The sequence below is a fragment of the Oncorhynchus masou genome, chromosome 24 (genome assembly GCF_036934945.1).
Source record: "Oncorhynchus masou masou isolate Uvic2021 chromosome 24, UVic_Omas_1.1, whole genome shotgun sequence".
Lineage (NCBI taxonomy): Eukaryota > Metazoa > Chordata > Actinopteri > Salmoniformes > Salmonidae > Oncorhynchus > Oncorhynchus masou.
Genome location: NC_088235.1, coordinates 47379945 through 47399138, shown reverse-complemented (window position 1 = coordinate 47399138; position 19194 = coordinate 47379945). Strand labels below are relative to the sequence as shown.

At 40.0% G+C, this 19194-nt stretch overlaps 1 protein-coding gene across 2 annotated transcripts in view; it reads right to left on the bottom strand.

Moving 5' to 3' along the window:
* LOC135511616 (pro-neuregulin-3, membrane-bound isoform-like) overlaps positions 1-19194 on the bottom strand; it is a 528889-nt gene that overhangs the window by 206775 nt on the left and 302920 nt on the right. For both annotated transcript variants that reach the window (XM_064933101.1, XM_064933102.1), the window contains exon 2: positions 6693-6822. In XM_064933101.1, the coding sequence (XP_064789173.1) occupies positions 6693-6822 (130 nt within the window). The remainder of the gene's footprint in view (positions 1-6692; positions 6823-19194) is intronic.

Here is a 19194-nt window from a genome sequence, read left to right as displayed (position 1 = left end):
TCTAAGTAGTAGTAGGCCTAGTTATTTTGTCTAAGCCCAAGACACCAGACTACTGCCAGACTACTGCTATTCCTCAGTGCAACTGATCAATCACTAACAAATGGCATGATGAGGCAATCTAATAGGCATTGATCTAAATTATTAGCCTGGCCCCAGATTTGTTTATGCTTTTGCGAATCTCATTGTCAAAGTCAGGACTGACAGTTCCATAAGGAGTTTCATATTCATTTCAGATAACACCCTTATTCCACCAGGGAGAATCAAACATCCCCAGCTGTGTGCAAGGCATCTCAGTCTCAATAATATTGACAGGGGCTTTGCATGGATCTCAGCTCTCGTTTCCAACCTGCACTTCCGCACATTGACAGCTGGGATTTCCTTTCTCCATTGCCACAACGGCGAGGAAAGGCTTAACGTCCCCTTGTTACTAACTAGATGGAGGCCCTTACAGTTGGTTGCAAAAAATAAATTGAATTCCTGCCCAACAGATAGAATAAATAAACGTGGTAGTGTGTTCAAGCCCTGTGTCTCTCTGGGAAGACCAAACCTGGCCTGGCTGACACAATTAGGGATAGATTTGTATTAGAATACAAGGAGATGGGGGGAGAGAGAGGGGGGGTGTAGAGGAAGAGTGAGAAAGTGATAGAGAGAAAAAGTAACAGAAATAGAGAGTAAAACAGAAGCTATCTACGCAACCAGAAGTGATCTTCAAAACAAAACAACATTAGCCTGCAAAAATGTTGTATTGAAAAAATATGGGCTACAGAAAGAAATAAAATAGTACAATTTGAAGCCATATGGCATTAAGTATTACAAGCAATAGAAATGTCCAAAGGATGAACAAAAATTGATTTGTTTTTATTTTGAGAAACAAGATGGGTATGAATATGGTGTATGATGTCATCAAGGTTTGTTGAAATGCATGTAAGTCTGTGTTGGTGTTTTTGTCTTTACTCATCTTTTTTCTTCATGTTGAAGGTTGGGCATTAAGTCCCAGCAGACCTCATCTCTAGAATAATGTATCTGTATTTGTGAATTGTTAAGTTGCCTATTGTCTTTGTATACAGTATATGTTTGTATTGTTTAAACTCAAATATATATATGTATATTCTTTTAAACTGAATTGCAAAAAAAAGTACAGTTGCAGTACTTAACACAAATCAAAGGGGTAATTTGAAACAAAATTCAGTGCTATAATTACCATAATCAACATAGACCACTGAACTCCAAATAGCCATGTTTAAGTGTATATTCTCCAGTGAGTGCCTTGGGGTTTTGTTATGCAGATTTATTTTTATTTAACAGCACTGACTAATTTAGTGTTTAGATGAACACAAATGTTTTGATAGCATGTTGCCCAAAGCAAGACGCTATTGTATGTTTCTGTTAGGGAGTACCCTCAGGTAAACAAACAACGTCATTGTTTACTAAGAGTATTAAACAGTGATTTGATAAACTGAATTAATAGTTTTGAGGCAGGTTTTAGCTACTTTTAGACTTGTAGGGAAAGGGAGTTGATTCATGATTTATGATTCTATGGAAAATAGTTGAGCAGAGGATCAAGATTCATCTGAACATAAAAAATTATGCATTCTGAGAAAACCATCTGGAATAACATCAATTTTTCCCCGTTAATACAATGATTGATGATTAGTCTCAATTCTGTGTAAACTCAAATTGAATTAAACATGCATCGATCCAATGTTTTGACTTGTCATTCTTTGTTGATGATTTTATTTTTATTTTACCTCAAAGCATGCCAAAAGAAAATACATTCTCAGAATTCTTCCCTTTCAGATGCACTGCAGTGTTTTATCACTGATAGCCTCTCACTCTGCTGAGGCTTTTGCCTGGAGATCATTGAATGATATGCCCTTACCCGTGCAGTTAGACGAGGCATCATTAACAACGTAGAGAGATGAAACTGAACCGGTATTATTATTTCCAAAAAGCTCTCACAGTCTCAAATCAGAATTAGATGTTAATCCATGTTTCTCAAAAGTCAAATTTCGAAATTGTTCAAAACTTCAAATTTCGAAGTGTTTAAGGTAAAGTTTACACATTTACTCCACATTTTTAAGGTTAGGGTTAAGTTTAGGCATTTACTCCGAAGTCCTAAGGTTAGGCATTAACTCCAAATGGTTAAGGTAAGGGTTAAGGTTTGGGATAGGCTTAAAATAAAATAAAATATATACTGTATATATTTTTGCGCTGGATTCAAACATGTTTTGCCCATCCACCATCCCAGTCCACAATGCCCTCACAAAACTGAAAATAAAAAGGCTCCTTATCAGGTTCTACACCCAAGCCATAAGACTGCTAAACAAATGATTTGCATTGACCCCCTTTTTACGCTGCTGCTACTCGCTGTTAATTATCTATGCATAGTAACTTTATCCCTACTTACAAGTAAATACAGTACCTCAATGCCTCAAATACCTTGACTAACCTGTACCCCCACACATTGACTCGGTACTGGTACCCCCTGTATATGGCCTAGTTATTGTTATTTTTTTGTGTTACTTTTTAAAAAGTTTTGATTATTACTAAATATTTTCTAAACTCTTATTTCTCTTAAAACTGCATTGTTGGTTAACAGCTTGGGATGTTACTTGAAGGTAACATCGCTGTCTGTTGCCCCTAGTGGACAGTTTCCACATCATCCTCAGACATGGATCGACATCTAATACTGACTTGTATCTTTATATTTTTTTATTTACTTAACAAAGATTTTACAAGGCAAGTCAGTTAAGAACACATTCTTACTTACAACAATGGCTTACCCGGGGAACAGTGGGTTAGATGCCTTGTTCAGGGGCAGAACAACAGATTTTTACCTTATCAGCTCAGGGATTTGATCCAGCAACCTTTTGGTTACTGGCCCAATGCTCTAACCACTGGGTGATCTGCTGCACCAAAATCATGGGTGACCTGGCTGATTATTTCATAGTTTTTCTGACATTTTACCGGAAACCATGACTATATACCTGATTGTTGTGGTGAGAGGTAGCCTAGTGGTTAGAGCATTGGACTAGTATCCGAAAGGTTGGAAGATTGGATCCCTGAGGGGACAAGGTAAAAGAAAATCTGTTTTTCTGCTCCTAACAAAGGCAGTTAACCCACTGTTCATTAGCAATCATTGAAAATAAGAATTTGATCTTAAACTGATTTGCATAGTTAAATAAATGGAAAATAAAAATGTTGAGAGTGCTTTCATTTCTAAGGCTTATAACAACCAACCATGTTCTGCTATGTTCCCAACAATCACATCAGTCCTCTCTCACTTATTGTGCCATATAAATCACATTTCTAATCACTGCCCAGTAAAATCCACAACATCGTCAAAAGAGCTGCATTTCTGTTTGATGCAAAGGATGTTTTATACATTTAGGGCCAAGGGACATCCCCGCAAGCCAAATAGTAACTTTCTTTGATAACTATGCCTCATCCCATATGCCTCATAGAACTAGCAAAGACAATCCAGGTTCTTTGCGGAGGAACCTAACACCCATCTGGTGTGAATAATTACTATTTTCTAGCCTTTTCTGTTTGCTTGTATCAATTTGTTAAAGGCCAAGCAGCCTGCAATGCAACCTCAGCCTCAAAAAGACTCCAGCAGTCCATTCAGACTGTGTTGCCACAGCAACAGGCCACACATAAAGAACAACCACCACTTGATTGGTCTTGAAAATAAACTTAAAGTTGCAGTTCTCAGAATTGTTCTCAGAATTGTAGAGGACGGGGCCATACCTGAGGTAAGATTAGACCCAAGTCAAATAATTATAGAGTAGCACTCTCCTAAACAAAACATTTTAGTATTCATCACTTCATTCTCTGCCAGAAAGTCGTTTGGCCCTCTTTGAAGACCTGCATGTTATTAGATTGCTATGTTTTAATTTATAAAGCCATTTTACAAAAAGTCCCAATGTACCTAACATCTTTACTAAACTTTAGACATACGAGTTACCACACCTGGTCTCTGTAAATTCCTTTGATCTCTACTGAGCTAGATCAATCAGCTTTTAGTTTTCTTGCATCTTATTTGTGGAAAAATCTTCAAAATGTTCTTACATTTGATGTTTTGGTGCCACTAGGGCAATTCAGAAGGCTGATTGAGGAAATTATTACTGATGAATGTGTTCATTTTTTTATGACCATGTTGTTCTTTCTATTTGTATTTTGTATTAAAATTGATGTGTGTATTTTCTGTAATTTGTGTAATTCAGTGCTCATCTGTAAAAGAGACCTTGGTCTCAGTATGACCAAAATAATAGGTTAAAAAAATACACTGCTCCCTTAGATTCTCTTCGATGTGTGCATGACTGTGTGTGTATGTAGTATTCTTCGCAGCATTAACGGGATACTTTGGGATTTTGGCAATGAGGCCCTTCATCTAATTCCCCAGAGTCAGACGAACTCATGGATGCCATTTTTATATCGCCGTGTCCAGTTTGAAGGAAATTAGAGGTAGTTCCGTGAGACAATTCTAACTAGTGTTACCTCAATGACTGGACGTCTATGGGTATCTACTGCAGATACCCATAGACATCCAGTCATTGCGCCAACGCTGGAAAGCAAATTTGCCAGCTCTAGATAGCAACATTCTTCGAACTCTACTCATATGCATAAAAATGGTATCCACGAGTTCATCTGACTCTGGGGAAGTAGATGAAGGGCCTCATTGCCAAAATCCCAAAGTTCCCTTTAATCCTGTGTAAAACACATGTAACAGAGTTAAAAATGTAGTTTTGATTATATGTGAGTTTCACCAAAATGAAGTTGTCTACCAGTGTTGATGGAGCCTCCAAGAGGTTAAAGATGTTACTGCAGATCTGGTACAACGTGTGTTGCTGATGTTCTCCAGCAGACAAAGCTATTCCTATACTAGAGGTGCATGTACATATCCTGAAACATGCGTCTGCAATAGTTTGTATGTTTTACAAGAAATAATGTTGTTTTCTAAGTTGAAAACGCTAACACATTATAATTATTATCCATGTTGGGATGTGAAGGTGGATGTACAGTTTAGCTTGCTAACAATAACTTTTTTGCTAACAATAACTTTTTTTAAAATAACTTTTTTTGCTCTGCACCACGTTTTTGTAAGCTAGATAGCAAGCTAGCTAGCGAGTGTTTGAAATCATCACATTTCTGATGCAAGCTGCATATGTATGAGGATTGTGTATTAAGTGATTTATGAAACGTAAATGTTTTATTTTATTTTACAAATCCAGATCCTGTCACGTTTGCAGTGAGCCCCTGGGCATGTGTGAAGACATTCACACATTGTGTCTGTCTTCCAGGTATGTTTTAATATGTGTTATTCAGTATGTTGTGCATGCTTGTTGGTTCTCCAGCAGAGCTCACGATTACACTCTCACTCTCAATGCAAAGCAACGCAGTCGTTCTGATTTGGAATTCTGGTTGAATGTAATTGAATTGTTTATAAAATGTAGAAATTGCCTTCAACTTGAATTGGATAGAATTTAATTGGATTTATATTGTACTAAAGCTATACGATAATTTGTTTAAATGTGTATTGTGGATTATGTATTAATGTTAATATTTAAAGAACTTTTTACTGTTTTAATTATGTAATAAAAATATACAAATCTAAAGCGATTCATATGCTGAAGATCCTGTCATGTTTGCAGTGACCCGTGTGCATGTATGAAAACATTCATACGTTGTGTCTGTCTTCCAGGAATAAATAAGACCCGAAAGCAAGTCCTGTGTCTGTCATCCATCTGACCAACCAAACAGAGTTACACATACTTTCACAGAATTCCATGGCTGACGCATTTACCACTACTCAGCATTAAAACATCAGGCCTTCAGTGCCCTGGTCCTTCCAGAGTGAGGCTACATAACGGAAGTCTTTGAACAGCCAGCCGACTGGAAGTCCTCAGATTATGATTTGGAAGGAGTTTGTTCGAGGACGCAATTAGACAGGCTCAGTGTTTCAACAGGCTAAGTAGTCAAATAAGTAGGACGACTAAAACTACTTCACCAATTACCACCGTTCAAACGAGGACACTTGGTCTCGTGGTCTCTTGGCTCATTGGTTAGGATTATTAATTTATTAATTCCTCTACTCCATTGTACCCTGGGGTGGGTAACTTGTAAAGAACCTACTGCATTAATCACTCAGAAATGTCTTCACTGAACTGCACAATAGGTCTAAGACGTCAATCTTTTAATCACAAGTGTTGCACAAGATTACAGTAAGTTTTACTAAGACCACCCTGTGGGGACAAACCTCTGTAAAACTGACACTTTAAATCCGACAGAAAATGAACTGTGCACCACAGCGGGTTAACTAGTAGAGTCACCATCAAACTAACTACCTGACAGAATACTGTTACTATCTGTCAATAACAGTAGACTCTTTCAATCTTTCCTTTGTTAAAGATGCACTCAGATCTTAAGCATAACAAATTCATAACATATTGCACAAATTGGATTTGTAACATACCGCATGAATTGCAAAATACGTACGATATCATACAAATTGCAAAATCATATCACACGAAATGGATGACATAGTACACGATTGGCTGAAATAGTACACAACAAACAGGGACCCTTTTTTGGTCGTGAGCACCATTTTCAAAACTACTGAGTGAATTTATACAAAAGTTTGAGAGTGCATCTTTAAGCCTCTTTCACACACACATACACAGTCGTCTTACCTGCAATGTTTGTGTGGGCCACTCAGCGTCTCGATGACAAAGCATTCTCCATCATTCAAGCAGTAGGCCAGGTCCTTCACGTGACATTGCTTGAAATGTTCTGAGCGCATTTGAGGAATGGTGGGTGACGCTGCAGAGAAAATATCGAAATTACAGAAAAGGGAGATGGAGAAAGAGAGAAAAAAGAAAGAGATAATGTTAGTTAAAAAATAACAAGGAACGCATTTCATACGTTCATATTCAAATCAAAACGAGAAGACATATATTTGTTATGCCGATCCACGACTAAGTAGTAAGCAACATGTAAGACTCAAAAGGTACTCTAAGAACTGAAAAAAAACTAAATCAAATTAAACTCCCAACAAATTCCCCAGAAATGCACAGTAAGACCACACCCTGCACTGCTGCAGCAGGAGTAGCCATGTCAGTGTTTTCCTATTAGTCTCCTTTGCAGGTTTCATTACTGTAGAAGTGACAGTGGATGTGCTGTAATACACTGTATGTAAAGTTAATACAAAGCCCTGTGTTTGCTTAGCTCCTGGTACATCACTGAGAGAAGATGAATGAGGGATGCTGATAATCTGTCCTGCTCTGATTAATACTGGAAGGTCTGCAGTGTTCGGAACTTGACTCCTCAAAATGATTAATAACACCAAGCCTGGTGTACACAGAGCCTACGGTGTAGTGAGAATATCAACTTTGCCTAACTGATGACAGTCCTATTAAAATGCTAGACCATGCCTCAATGGTCCTTCAATGGCTAAAGTTAGCTAGCTAGCTATTGGCTGTGTACAAGGGGATTGTTTGAAAGAGAAACTCACATCGACTACTATGAGAGATGGTACTCCCTTATTTCCTGTTATAAAATCACAAAAATGCCTTGCTAGCTGACTTTCCGCTGTCGAAGCACTGTTTCCTGAAGCATTCTGCCCTGTTCTGAAAGAGCTTCATGGGTTTACCGTCATGCTGTGGATGTTTGGTCAGTTAATTTGTTCATTTTGAGAGACTAATTATTAAGCACTTCCCTGCACAAAACACATTGTGGGCACTCCTCATTATTTCTCAAAGTTTTGTATTCAACCAAGAGAGAAACTCATCGCTGTATTTGGTTTCATGACGATTGAGCTTAGTCAGAACTTGTCACTTTCTTCAGTCCATTTGATGACAGCAGTGAGTGACGGCGAGTGGGAATTACAAGCCAGTGGCTGACAGCACATCATCTGCTGCTCAACAACAGCATTGCAATGTGTGGGTCGCATAGTAAAAAGATCTGTTAAACCAAGAAGCACACGGGCATCTTCCAAACACTCTCACAGCTGCCAAAATGAGCAGAGTCACCGCTGCTAAGCAGAGAGCGCACTGAACAGAGAGTGCAGTTGCAGTAATTAATGCAATAATTCTAAATGAACCCTGACACGTCGCGGACCACCATTAACAGGTCTGTGACCCACCTCGACCCATACTTTAAGAAAGGCTGGTCTAGACCTGTTGTTTAGAAAGCATGTGACGGATCACATTTGATTATGTGGACCTCTGGTTGAGAGTCTCTCTGCATGCAGAGTGTATGCCTTCCAGAGGAACTGGGGCTCATTTCACTGGGTGTTTTGTTACAGAGAGGGGAATATCTCCAGTAAGAGTGCCTCTCTATAGCTGCCACAAAAGGGAAGTGCTCTTCACCCTCTATTAAAGTCCCTTTTTACGCCAGGGAATCCAAGTATAACACAACCAGAGCCAATGGAAAGGACTCTCAGGCGAGGCCCAGGGGACAGACGGTCACCATGATGTTGGAGCACCACCAAAGCATTGCTTTTAAAAGGACATGGATATGTATGCTGGCTGTCATTATAAGCTTTCTTCAGTGTTAATGACAGCCCTTTCTGAATCTACCCATAGAACAACAGCAGAATTTTACTTGACTGTATTTGTGACCCCTCAAAAACTCGTGCAAAATACAGGAACATATTATTTGACCTTGGACCCTAATGTCTAATTACCACCATTGTTTGCTTCACTACTGCCTCCCTCAACTCAACTCCTTCACTCCTTTCCTTTATCAACCAGACCTGATGTGATGAGCTATAGCCTTTGGAGTTGTTTTGTTTCAAATACTTTGAGTGTTATAAGGCTGCCTGAAGTTAGATATGGGTGGGTTTTGCACTTTTGGGACAAAGTATATAAATCATTGGTTATATAGAGCCACACAATCACAATCAAGCGCAGTGAAAATAATTGAAAGAAAACAAATACTATCTTAACCTAGGTCAGCTATCAACTGACAATGAATTGCCGGACTAAAGATATAAATTAGCTCCAGAGATATGTAACTCCAGTGCATGGATTTATAAGCTGAAATGTTGGTTAAGAAACAAGTACAGAAACAGACTCAATGCTCAATCAGCATGACCTCAGGGTTGCACTGTCAGAAACTGAGACCAGAATAGACCTGCTTGTTGAAAACTTGAACCAGTCACACACCTATCATTAGGACTGTGTGTGTGTGTGTGTGTGTGTGTGTGTGTGTGTGTGTGTGTGTGTGTGTGTGTGTGTGTGTGTGTTTTGTGGTCTACATCTGTGTGATGTGCTCAATCAGTTTATTCCAATTCAGAATAAAACATATTTTTTGCATTTTAACAGCAACAGTTCCAACCTAGACTTGTTTTCAACAACCATTTCTAGAGTATGATTAAATTCTTATTTACAATGACGGACTACCAAAAGGCAAAAGGCATCCTGCTGGGACAGGGGCTGGGATTAAAAATAAAAAATATAGGACAAAACACACATCACGACAAGAGAGGCAACTCAACATTACATAAACACTCAACACGATATGTTTGGGGAGTATCCAACATGCCTTTTGGCGAACACCAAACATGTTTGCCTTTTTTTTTCTGGCCTCTCTGTCATAAAGCCCAGCTCTGTGGAGTGTATGGCTTGAAGTGGTCCTATGGACAGATACTCCATTCACAGCTATGGAGCTTTGCAGCTCCTTCAGGGTTATCTTTGGTCTCTTTGGTGCCTCTCTGATTAATGCCTTCCTTGCCTGGCCTGTGAGTTTTGGTGGGCAGCCCTCTCTTGGCAGGTTGGTTGTGGTGCCCTATTGTTTCCATTTTTATAATGGATTTAATGGTGCTTCGTGGGCTGTTCAAAGTTTTGTATATTTTTTTATAACCCAACCCTGATCTGTGCTTCTCTAAAACTTTGTCCCTGACCTGTTTGGAGAGGTCCTTGGTCTTCATAGTACTGCTTGCTTGGTGGTCCCTCTTGATTTGTGGTGTTGCAGACTCTGGGGCCTTTCGGAACAGGTGTAAATATACTGAGATCATGTGACAGATCATGTGACACTTAGATTGCACACATCTCTTTTCCATATCTAATTTTTTTGAATATTTTGAAAAAAGTTATTTTTTTTCATTTCACCAATTTGGACTATTTTGTGTAGGGCCATTACATGAAATCCAAATAAAAATCCATTTAAATTCCAGGTACTTTTGCAAGCCACTGTAAGTCTGTGTGATGTGATCAATCAGTTCAGAATTAAAATTATGTATTGTATTTTAACAGCAACAGTTCCAACCTAGACACATACGTAAGATTGTTTTTATTGGGGAAAAATAAACATGAGTAGCTATTTATATGGGTAGTTCATTTAACTGTTATTTGTCTATGTTGCATTTGTTCATGGGCATACAGTAAGGGCAATGAAATGTACTGATATTTACCTATAGTCACATGTTTTCGTAAACTTGGGTCCCAGACAAACACTGAATTTCTAATTTGGGTCACAGGCTGACAAGGTTTAATAACCCCTGGTCTAGACTAACAGTGAACTGTTTAAGGACTCTTCCCAACAATAATGAGAGAAATACAAAAAGAGAAATAATAGAAAGTAAAACACTTAATAATGAAAGTACTAATAAATTCACATGAGTAAACGATAACTTAACGGCTACATACACGGGGTACCAGTACAGAGTCAATGTGCAGGGCTACAAGGTAATTGAGGTAGCTATGTAACCTTTATTTAACTAGGCAGGTCAGTTAAGAACCAATTCTTGTTTACAATGGCGTCCTACACCGGCCAATGCTGGGCCAATTGTGCGCCGCCCCATCACGGCCCGATGTGATACAGCCTGGAGTCAAACCAGGTACTGTAATGACACCTCTTGCACTGAGATGCAGTGACTTAGACCGCTGTGCTACTCGGGAGCCTTAACTAGGAATAAACTAGGAATAAAGTGACAGATAATAAACAGTAGCACCAGCGTATGTGTTGAGTAAAAAAGTTAGTCTTAAGAATTGGGGGTAGGAGCTGTTCAGGGTCCTTTAGGTTCAAGAGTTGGTGCATCGGTACTGCTTTCCTTGGGTGGCTGGAGTCTTTTGGAGGATCTGAGAACACATGCCAAATAACAATGTCAGCCTCCTGAAGTGGAAGAGGCATTGCTGTGCCCTCTCCATGACTGTGTTGGTGTGTGTGGACCATGATAGATCATTAGTGATATGGACACACCGAGGAACTTGAAGCTCTGGAGCCGCTTCTCTTGTCCAGGTGGGAAAGGGCAGTGTGGAGCGCAATAGAGATTGCGTCATCTGTTGAGGCGGTATGCGAATTGGAGTGGGTCCAGGGTGTCTGGGATGATGGTGTTGATTTGAGCCATAACCAGCCTTTCAAAGTATTTCATGAATACATTTGTGAGTGCTATGGAGCGGTAGTCATTTAGACAGGCTACATTGGCGCACAGGGACTATGGTGGTCTGCTTGAAACATGTACAGTACCAGACAAAAGTTTGGACACACCTACTCATTCAAGGGTTTTTCTTTATTTATACAATTTGACAAGACTGAGAGTGATGGAATGCTGCATCAGATGACCTGGCCTCCATAATCACCCGACCACAACCCAATTGAGATGGTTTGGGATGATTTGGACCACAGAGTGAATGAAAAGCAGCCAACAAGTACCTCAGCATATGTGGGAACTCCTTCCAGACTGTTGTAAAAGTATTCCAAGTGAAGCTGGTTGAGAGAATGCCAAGAGTTTGCAAAGCTGTCATCAAGGCAAAGTGTGGCTACTTTGAAAAATCTCAAAAGAAAAACTATATTGAGTTGTTTAACACTTGTTTGGTTACAACATGATTCGATATTTGTTATTTTATAGTTTTGATCTATTCACTATTATTCTACAATGTAGAACATAGTAAAAATAAAGAAATACCCTGGAATGAGTAGGTGTGTCCAAACCTTTGACTGGTAATACAGATATTACAGATTGGGTCAGGGAGTGGTTGAAAATGTCAGTGAAGACACACCAGCTGGTCAGCGCATGCTCTCAGTACACATCCTGGTAATCCGTTTGGCTCTGCGGAGAGCGTGATCACACAGTTGTCAGAAACAGATGGTGCTCTCATGCATGGTTCAGTGTTGCTTGCCTCAAAGCACGCATAGAAGACATTTAGCTAGTCTTGTAGGCTCACTTCAATCTGCAGATCGTAAGTGTCACTGTGGGGACGTCATCGTCAATGCACTTATTAATGAAGCCGGTAACTGATGTGATAAACTCCTCAATGCCATTAGAATAATCCCAGGACAGTCTGTGCTACCAAAACAGTCCTATAGCTTAGCATCCGCTTCATCAGAACACTTCGGTATTTAGCGCTTCACTGGTACTTCCTGTTTGAAATTTTTCTTGTAAGCAGGAATCAGGAGGATACAGTTACAGCTTTTCCAAGGGAGAGCTTTGTATGCATTTCTTTGTGTGGAGTATGCTGGTAGAAATGAGGTAAGATGGATTTCAGTTTTCCTGCATTAAAGTCACCAGCCATTAGGATCGTGGCTTCTGGATGAGCATTTTCTTGTTTGCTTATGGCCATGTTGAGTGGGGTCTTAGTGCCAGCATCAGTTTGTGGTTGAAAATTGAAAGCTACAAAAAATATAAATGAAAACTTTCTTGGTGAAAGTATGGTAAATAGTATGGTCTACAGCTTATCATTCGGTATTCTAACACAGGCGAGCAGATTTTAGAGACATCCTTAATTTTAGAGATTGAGCACCAGCTGTTGTTAAAAGGATACTTTGGGCTTTTGGCAATGATGCCCTTTATCTACTTCCCCAGAGTCGGTTTAACTCATGGATACCATGTTTATGTCATTGTTTATGTTTATGTCAATGCTAAATACCATTAGCACAATGTTTAAAAGTCTATGGGTATCTTCATCCAAATCGAGGTTAGTGAATGCTGTTCAGATTTCCAAAAGCTATTTTCCGTCATCGGAAACGATGGCGTAAACATTATATACAAAAATAGTTAAGAACGGTGCAAGAAAACACACAATATAGTGGTCAGGAGCCCGTAAAACAGCTGCTCTCCATTGCAGCGCCATTCTATTGCTTAAGTAGACAACATCCATGAAGCACACTTGAGAGCCTCTACTGTTTTAATCAAAATAGACCTTTTAATTTAATACTTGGCTTGTTGGGTATTCAGCATCTCAAACTGCCAAGAATGATGGCAGTTCTGCAGTTTTTTTCCATCTTTGTAATGAATTATGGAGATGTCACGACTCTTTGAAAGAAAGTTGGGCATTCAAGGGCAGATGATTTCATGAGACAGCTGCCTGTCAATCTTAGAGGAACCCAGGGAACATCTGGGAAATCCGAGGAGAGTCCCTCCCATCAGATCAATACACCACTACTAGGTCATGGATAACACAGATTTCCACTCTTGCTTCCTATTTGTTTTCCCCTTTAGCGAAAGGCCCAGCTCCTGCTCTAAAGTGACTCTACAGTATGTCACTGTGCTAATGATTGATGCAGAGTGATTTCATGATGGCAGGATGGGAAGGACAATTTAGGACATTGTGCTTTCTAAGGTGAGAAATTGACCTTATGCTCTCTGTTGCATCCTTCAGTCTCGATTTCTGTTTTTTTCTGGGAGTGTGTAAGTGTTGTGTGAGGATGTGTTGGAGGAGGTTAAGGGATGAGATCCTGTGGGTGCCATGGTAATAGTGTCCTTCAAAGTAACGTTCCCCCAGAGTGCATTGCTTGGCAGGCTGACTGATAGTGAAGGTCGCTGAGTATTGATCGACCAAGGAACAGAGAGCAGAACAACAACATAGAAGGAACTAGGACAACAAACCAAACAGGATACAAGGTCTCCTGCAGTGAAATACTTTTTATAGCAGGAATAATCTGTACTATACTTTCAGAACTTTATCCTCTTCTTTGACACACCAGAGTCAGTGAAGTATATGAAAGGTATTCCCTCTGATGACGCACATTGCCTCCATCTAAAGAGATTACAGTACATACGTAGGTGATACCAGCACACAAAAACTCATGCAGCTTTCATTTAAAAAAGGGGATGGTTAGATGGGAGTCCCCTGAGGGCACAGGAACAACCGATATTACTTCTGTTTAAGGCTGTTTAATGTTTAGTTTCATAACAGTAGAAAACCTTAATGGTTATGGCTTGGTCTAAACCCCTTTCATGACCCATGAGTCTCATTGTATCAAATCATTTCACATCCCAAAGGACAACAGCTGAATAGTAGTCTCAAGACTCAATGACTCAAGTAAAAACTAATATTTCCCTTTTTTTAACAAAAATGTTACATTGATACACAATGTGGGTTTAGGGTTCTCACATGGTCATATCTCCATGTTACAGCGCGTTTACAGAAGACAGTGTCACGCCCTGACCTTAGATATCTCTGTTTTTCTATAATTTTGGGTTTAGGTCAGGGTGTGACTAGGGTGGGTACTTTAGTTTTGGTATGTCTAGGGTTTTTGTCATCTAGGGTTTTTCTGTGTTGGCCTGATATGGTTCCCAATCAGAGACAGCTGTTTATCGTTGTCTCTGATTGGGGATCATAGTTAGGTAGCCATTTAAACCCATTGTTAGTTGTGGGATCTTGACTATGGTTAGTTGCCTGTCTGCACTAAGTTGTATAGCGTTTCGGTAGTTGGTTTTTGTTAAGTGTTTCATTCATTAGAAGAGAATTTACGCAAACCACGCTGCTCCTTGGTCTCACTCATACAACGGGCGTGACAGACAGATGGAAAACAAAGGCACCAACTGTGCTAATTAGCTATCTAGCATGCTTGGAAGACCTGTGTGTAATGGAAGAAGGCCGCCAGAAACGTGTTGTCACTGAAAAATATTGTTTCATGTGATATGAAAGTAAAGGTCCTTATGTTTCTAGAACCATATTGCAATTTAGAATAGATTCACGTTTAGATGGAGTATTTCGCTGTTTTGGCTGCTAGAGCCAGTCTACCTCTGAAGATATCATAAGGCCCTTGGACCTTACAGTTTTTCCCAATTGTTTACGCACTAAAATTGGAACTTGAAACGCAATCACTGAAACCTGAAACTCATGTACTAAATCCCTAAACCAAGTCTGCAAAATTGCAAGCGCAATTCCTGCTTTACACTCAGTTTTCAATTCTATATCACACTTTTTGTAAAACACTACACACAGTTCTCTTTAGTCCCTTTGGAAAGCAACGCCAGTCACAATTCCAAGCTCTATAATTGGCATCACCCACAACTCACAGGTGTAGTTGCTGAATTGTTCACTTACAAATCAGATCTTTAGCACTAAAGGCCACAGATGAGCTCTCCTGTTTTGGAGGAAAATTTAAGTCAATGGTGAAGCAAGAGGTAAAGGAGTGGAAAGGAAGTTGTTGTCTCAGATGAGATCAGGGCCACATTGGTTGACCATGTGCTCGGCCATGGATTGAGTATGAGGAAGGCTGGGCAGAGAGTTCAGCCAAACCTGAGCTACTACACTGCATCTATCATCCGTACATTCAGAAATGAGAACCCATAAGTTACTTACCATCTACACTATGCTCTTTAAGTATGTATACTGACATATCAATAGGCATTTGACATATCAATAGGCATTTGTTACTCAGTAATTGTTGGCCAATGTTTCAGTAACGTCATTTCATATTGAAAGAAAATAGATGATTTTAGCATATTGTATCCAATCATATCATTTGTGGATCTTCTGCAGAACTGAGAGACGGCCATGCCATGGTGGAAGACTCCGGCTGTCAGACCAGAACATGAGACCGCTACTGTGAACATGATCGTGGCAAACAATACCATTAGACAACAAGAAATCCAGAACCATATAATCGCAGACAACAAAATATTCAGTAACATTCACCAGGTGGGCTTGTCTACATTGGACCGTGTACTACAGTGCAACCAACTCTGGATGAAACAGGTCTACAGGGTGCCATTTGAGCAAAACTGAGGGTTAAGGAACAGCGCTATGAATACGTACAAGTAAGTACTATACTGTGAATTTACTGTCATCAGCACTGTATAGACACATTACAGCACAGTAATCCATTGTATTGTGCCTCACCATATTGACTGCTCTAGGTCTATGTCACACTGTCTTGTCTGTTTCAGAGTCTTGGAGCTGGATCCCGCTGCAATTCAGCATGTTTATATTTACATTGAGGATGCCTTCAACCTAGCCAAAAGAAGGGGTCAGGAACCAAACATTATTGGCCATTGTGAATGTCCCTGGACATCCCGGAGGGAATATCACCATGTGCGCAGCCGTTAGACGCAAGGCATCCTCCATCACCATGCCAACCTTGGTCCCTACAACACCGCCCTTCATCACATTCCTGGACACACTACATGGAATCCTCATTCCAGCCAAGTAGAGGGGTGGACCAGAGCAGCACAGGTTTGTTGTAATCTGGGACTACATGAGTTTCCACCGGGCTGCTATGGTCCGTAACTGGTTCATCGACCACCCACAACTTATTGTTCTATACCTCCCACCATATTCCCCATTCCTAAACCCAATTGAATATTTTTTTTTCTCATGGCAATGGAAGGTGTATGACCGCCATACTCTCGCACGCATGCCTCTTCTCCTGGCAATGGAGGATGCATGTAGTGAAGTTGATGTGGGGGCTTTCGGCAGCTGGATCCATCACTTCAGAAGGAGAACATGGCTTGTGATGTAGATGAAGTTGCTGTGGTCAGACCAAAATAGGAGGCAGGATGTAGCCTAATTTCTTTCTTACACTATGCATGTGTTTTGTCTTTGTGTTTAGAGCTTTGAAAGAATGAGCCATGTTTTCATTTTGTAAAGAAAACCCTATCTTAGTGAATGTATTCTCATTTTGGGTATCGAAAGTGTTACATACCAAACACAAGTGTTAAAAAATAATGCATTTTGGAAATAAATGAGAATGGTTTTATTACAGTATGGCATGTGTGTTTATTTATGTAAACTCAGCAGAAATGTTGTAAGATTTCATTGTAAATGGCTTAAACACTGTTTCCCATGCTTGTTCAATGAACCATAAACAATTAATGAACATTCACCTGTGGAATGGTCATTAAGACACTAACAGCTTACAGATGGTAGGCAATTAAGGTCACAGTTATAAACTTAGGATACTAAAGAGGCCTTTCTACGGATTCTGAAACACAATGAAGCTGCCCAGGGTCCCTGCTCAGCTACGTGAATGTGCCTTAGGCATGCTGCAAGGAGGCATGAGGACTGCAAATGTGGCCAGGGCAAAACATTTGCAATGTCCGTACTGTGAGACGCCTAAGACAGTGCTACAGGGAGACAGGACAGATAGCTGATGGCTACAACTGCCCAAGGTGGAAGAGCGGGGTAACAGCAAGAACTGGCAAATCTGGTGGAGTCGATGCACTGCAATACTTAATGCAGCTGAGGGCCACACCAGATACTGACTGTTACTTTTGATTTTGACACCCCCTTTGTTCAGGGACACATGATTAATTTCTGTTAGTCACATGTCTGATGAATCTTGTTATGTTCATACAAATATTTCCACATTAAATTTGCTGAAAATAAATGCATTCGACAGTGAGAGGAATCTTATTTGCTGAGTTTATATTTCAGTAGGTATACATTACTGTAACAATATTTTAGAACCGGCTACAGTGTAACACTGAAAAGGCATAAACCTACTGAGGGAATATTCATGGTGTTTTGTGTTGAGCACATCAATGTGTTTTAGACAGATATATACAGTGCCTTGCGAAAGTATTCTGCCCCCTTGAACTTTGCGACCTTTTGCCACATTTCAGGCTTCAAACATAAAGATATAAAACTGTATTTTTTTGTGAAGAATCAACAACAAGTGGGACACAATCATGAAGTGGAATGACATTTATTGGATATTTCAAACTTTTTTAACAATCAAAAACTGAAAAATTGGGCGTGCAAAATTATTCAGCCCCCTTAAGTTAATACTTTGTAGCACCACCTTTTGCTGCGATTACAGCAGTAAGTCGCTTGGGGTATGTCTCTATCAGTTTTGCACATCGAGAGACTGAAATCTTTTCCCATTCCTCCTTGCAAAACAGCTCGAGCTCAGTGAGGTTGGATGGAGAGCATTTGTGAACAGCAGTTTTCAGTTCTTTTCACAGATTCTCGATTGGATTCAAGTCTGGACTTTGACTTGGCCATTCTAACACCTGGATATGTTTATTTTTGAACCATTCCATTGTATATTTTGCTTTATGTTTTGGATCATTGTCTTGTTGGAAGACAAATCTCCATCCCAGTCTCAGGTCTTTTGCAGACTCCATCAGGTTTTCTTCCAAAGTGGTCCTGTATTTGGCTCCATCCAACTTCCCATCAAATTTAACCATCTTCCCTGTCCCTGCTGAAGAAAAGCAGGCCCAAACCATGATGCTGCCACCACCATGTTTGACAGTGGGGATGGTGTGGTCAGGGTGATGAACTGTGTTGCTTTTACGCCAAACATAACATTTTACATTGTTGCCAAAAAGTTCAATTTTGGTTTCATCTGACCAGAGCACCTTCTTCCACATGTTTGGTGTGTCTCCCAGGTGGCTTGTGGCAAACTTTAAATGACACTTTTTATGGATATCTTTAAGAAATGGCTTTCTTCTTGCCACTCTTCCATAAAGGCCAGATTTGTGCAATATACAACTGATTGTTGTCCTATGGACAGAGTCTCCCATCTCAGCTGTAGATCTCTGCAGTTCATCCAGAGTGATCATGGGCCTCTTGGCTGCTTCTCTGATCAGTCTTCTCCTTGTATGAGCTGAAAGTTTAGAGGGACGGCCAGGTCTTGGTAGATTTGCAGTGGTCTGATACTCCTTCCATATCAATATTATCGCTTGCACAGTGCTCCTTGGGATGTTTAAAGCTTGGGAAATCTTTTTGTATCCAAATCTGGCTTTAAACTTCTTCACAACAGTATCTCGGACCTGCCTGGTGTGTTCCTTGTTCTTCATGATGCTCTCTGCGCTTTTAACGGACCTCTGAGACTATCACAGTGCAGGTGCATTTATACGGAGACTTGATTACACAGAGGTGGATTGTATTTATCATCATTAGTCATTTAGGTCAACATTGGATCATTCAGAGATCCTCACTGAACTTCTGGAGAGAGTTTGCTGCACTGAAAGTAAAGGGGCTGAAAAATTTTGCACGCCCAATATTTCAGTTTTTGATT